The 4,179-nt window shown below is 40.8% G+C and overlaps 1 protein-coding gene across 1 annotated transcript; it reads right to left on the bottom strand.

The window, feature by feature from the left end:
- Positions 1 to 622: 622 nt before the first annotated feature.
- On the bottom strand, positions 623 to 3,645 carry msx2b (muscle segment homeobox 2b). Its single transcript, XM_047378260.1, has 2 exons — positions 3,130 to 3,645; positions 623 to 2,167 (listed from the first exon to the last, which is right to left on the bottom strand). Exons 1-2 carry the CDS (start codon positions 3,512 to 3,514, stop codon positions 1,710 to 1,712), a joined length of 843 nt encoding a protein of 280 aa, XP_047234216.1. The 5' UTR covers positions 3,515 to 3,645; the 3' UTR covers positions 623 to 1,709.
- Positions 3,646 to 4,179: the final 534 nt, after the last annotated feature.

Genomic DNA, 4,179 nt, shown 5'->3' on the forward strand with positions numbered 1-4,179 from the left:
AACTGTTGTGGCCTGTTCAATTTGCTGCCACAACCTGATGCAGCCTGTTGTGCCATTAATTTATAAATGCCCACTGTGCGGCAGGAAGAATATATTTTCCCCCTATTGTAGAGCAAATCTGCAACGCTGCAAGGCAACCGAACCAACCGGAGTGTTCGTCTAACCTGCCAGGACAGGCTTCAGAAACGATAAATATATAACAAAGAAAAACCGATAGAGCTAAAATTAGCAACATTTTGATTTAATGCATGACTTTTTTGATGTTTGGCAATTTAGTCAGTCAACAATAGAAGTGCACCAATCATTTGGCCAATTTTCCATGAATGGACTGAATTAAATGCATCAGAACTAAGAACTCCTGCCAAACACATCAACCAACAGCATGTATGTTAATGCACTTCTCTTTAGGTGAATAAAAATCAGAGAGATAATGTTGTCATGCCTTCATTTTCTGTTGGACTTTAAAAAACTTGTGGCACACATTCTTTCTCATTTATGAGTTATAGTCCTAAGAAGTATTATTGGTAATCAATAAGGAGATAATAATCCAGACTTGTGGCTTTTTTACAAGTTAAATGCAGAAGTCTTTTTTAGCCTTATGAAAGACATGAGTCAGGAAAAGTGAGAACAAACTGCATAGTTGTATTATTTATGGTTCTCAAACTGATATTCTGTTGGGAAATACAGACGTGGACGTTAAACCGCATGGATTCAGATGAATATTTGTGTACTAAAAAAAGCTGCAAAGTGCCAAAAATAAAACAAGAACGGTGACCAGAACGCTGCTTTCACTCAGATATTCCTCAAAAACATTCAAAGAAAGTCAGATTTTATCCAAATCCAGGTGCTCATGTGTTTGATTTCCTATACAAAATCTCACATTTGTATGAAAGAATCTAAACAGCTTTAATTTCAGATGACAAAACAAGGACAGTATAGTTATTCAGCCCCAATTGGGGGGGGCGGGGGGTTGCTGAAAAGGAACAATATAAATACACATTTGGTGAAACTTTGTACCATATTCTCTACCATAAACACACAACATAAGGCACTCGTAAATTTACAGCAACGTATTTCATAGGAAATAAATATGTTCTTGTGCTATAAATGAGAGAAACCGAAACTTTAACTGTAGTGGTATAAATAATTTTTATACAAGTATCCTTTATGTAAAACCTAAATGTAATGTTTTTAAGGCAATTGGTTTGTGTAAACCACAAGAAAGCTTCAGTGATATGTTTAATCAGTCCTGAGAAGCTGAAATTTCAGTTCATCCTCACGGCGATCCTGACAGCGAGGATTCTTTCTGACACAAGGCACTGCGTGAGTACAAGGTTTTAGCCAAACAGCTGGGGTCTGTGCTTGGGTGCCCAGCGCAAGTTCTCGCCCCTGCTCAATTATTGCTGATGTAAACAAGTGAAGAGGATAAACAGCACCGAGATGGAAACACCCCTTTGCATACAGGCCACTCGTGTAAACAGGCTGTCCAACGAGAGCAGAAGAGGGAGCGCCTTTCTATCCTCGCTTAGGGAAGGAAAACAGATTGCTAATTTGATCTGAAGTGCTCTGAACTTAGCACTTTTTGTGCAGGTGGTATGTTATATACTGTATGTTGTACACAAAGACTTTTTTTTAATGTCAAGTACACATCCTCTCAGTCCATTTTTGGAATGCTTAAAAGCACAGTGAAAAAAAAAATATTTCCATGATTATGATAAGTGGTACATGCTGTATCCCAGCGGAGAAGCATATAGTCCTAACGGGGATATGGGCAGAATGGGTCTTTGGTGGTGGTGGTAGGCAGAATATGACTGTCCGTACAGAGACATGGCGCCCAGCGACAGCGGTAACGTAAAGCCAGGGTGCAGAGCACCAGAAGCAGCAGAGGCCGCCACAGCTGCCGTCTTGGCATCAGCGGCCATCTTCAGTTTCTCCAGCTCAGCCTCCTGGAGCCTCTTGGCTTTTGCCCGTCGGTTCTGGAACCAGATCTTTACCTGGGTCTCCGTCAGCGTCAGGGAGGAGGAGAACTCTGCTCGCTCTGCAATGGACAGGTACTGCTTCTGTCTGAACTTCCTTTCCAGAGCCAGGAGTTGGGATGTAGTGAAGGGAGTGCGGGGCTTTCTGTTGGTCTTGTGTTTCCTCAGCTGACAGGCTGGACTGATGTGACCTGAAGCACCAGAAAGGGTGAAGAATTTTTAAATGACATCCATAACCACTTCAAATAATCGGATTACATCATGATCTGAATAACTGGATAACTGCTTTCCAACATCACACATAAATGTGTTAACTTCACATTACAGGTTCCATTATTATTCAATTCAACAATGAGCATCTGCAACTTATCAGAACTCAGTGAAGATGTGTAAAATTTTGCAGAGAAAGAGCTTAAATAAATAAATATGAATCACCCATAACTGTTCGGTAAATACAAGTAGATCATAAATAAAATTTTACATTTTATATTGTAGTACCAAATTCTTTAAGTGGAAATTGTGTTGGAATTTTGCTAAAAACGAAACAAAATTTTGAAAAAAAAACAAATTGTGGTAAGAATTCCTATTATAACGCAACATAGGTGTGTTGATGTCTTACAAATACAAGCGAAAACCTAGAGCCAAAATGAGCGATCTCACTTTATCTATAACCTATTTTTTAACTGTTTAAGTTAATCAGCCTATCTGGGAGCATTTAATTTGTAACCCATGCCATTCAACCCAACCCATTCGTTTTTTGTTTTTTTCATCGGGAATAAATGTGACGTGACACTCCTATTTCTCTCGCCACCCTTAAAAATTGGAAAGACTGGAGAACATGCTACTTAAGTAAGGCAGATGCGCATTGTTCGTAATACGTTTGAACAAAAAAATATCCTACTTGCCTAAACTTGCTCATATCTAAAGTAAGAGCCATAATCAAAAAGTTCAGAACAGCAAAAAGTGTAACAAAGTCGACCATACTTAAGCTAAGTTTTTTAAGCATTGAAGGATGCGTGAACACGGCAAAAATATTCTTGCTTCCTGATTTTTCTGATTCTTACTTGGAGAAGTTGGAGGCTGTAGAGAAGCTCGGAAATGTTTACGTTAAAAATAATATTTAAGATCCTCGGTAACATGGGAATAAACGTACGTGGTTGCGTGGAGAAGGCACCGGCAGAAACCCAATGTGCGCATTCCTCTGACTCCGACACCTCGGATTTTACCGGCGAAGAAGGAACGGCCACGAAGCTGTTTCGAGTTTCCTCGGGAGGACTGCACGTCTCCCGACACAGATACAAAGAGTTTAACTCTGCGGCTGGGGCCGCCACGGTACTTCCAGCTGTTTTACAGCAGGTGGACTGTTCGGTCCGGTGCTCCGTCCTTCTCCCGGACATGAGCGCCTCCACGCTGAACGGATGACACCGACGAAGAATCGGCGACGTCTTCTCTTCGCTCGGCACTTCTGGGGAGTCCGATCGGTTATTGTCCCCCTCGGAACAGCGACCCAAGTCTTTAACACTCTCCTGGGAGGTCATCTCTTTTCCAGATCTCCAGAACCAAAGATGGACTGGAAAACGACAGCGCCGTTAAAAGTTGCGCCAGGTGATGGTCTCCTCGGTGAACGCAGCGCTCTGAGCTGTCAGGTATCGTAAAGGCAGTTTGTAGACGTAACACGCTGACAGAGCTCATCTTTGACCAATCGTTGCTGCCCTGAATGTTTATGAGTGAAGTCGTGCTGCTTTCAAGAACCGTGGGTAATTAAAGTTGTCCTTTTAAGACATATAAACCAGAAAATTCTCGAAGCAGACCATGTAAATACTGTTTGTTTTGTTTATTAAACTAGTGCTAAATACTACACTCTAAAAACCGCTGAGCTGAATACACTCCGATTTATTTTGAATGTCCTGAGTACCGAAAGGATAGGTGCAGGCCTGAGTTATTTTACCACGTCTTTGGGCTTCGAGGTTGATCCACCATACTTGGTTAGAAAAGTGACTCATGTCTAAACTTAAGACCAACCAAGTGTGTTAAAAAGAATACTAACATATAACGGGGAATACTAAAGAAGTAACATTTCAGGCTGAATTGAATATTTCTGGAACAACTGTTATTTTTTAGTTTAAGTTAAATGGCTAAAAAGATATTAACTGACAATTGAGTCTGGATAACAAATTTTGCCTCTATGTTTAGCCTACTGTAA

The sequence above is a fragment of the Girardinichthys multiradiatus genome, chromosome 11, assembly GCF_021462225.1.
Source record: "Girardinichthys multiradiatus isolate DD_20200921_A chromosome 11, DD_fGirMul_XY1, whole genome shotgun sequence".
NCBI lineage: Eukaryota > Metazoa > Chordata > Actinopteri > Cyprinodontiformes > Goodeidae > Girardinichthys > Girardinichthys multiradiatus.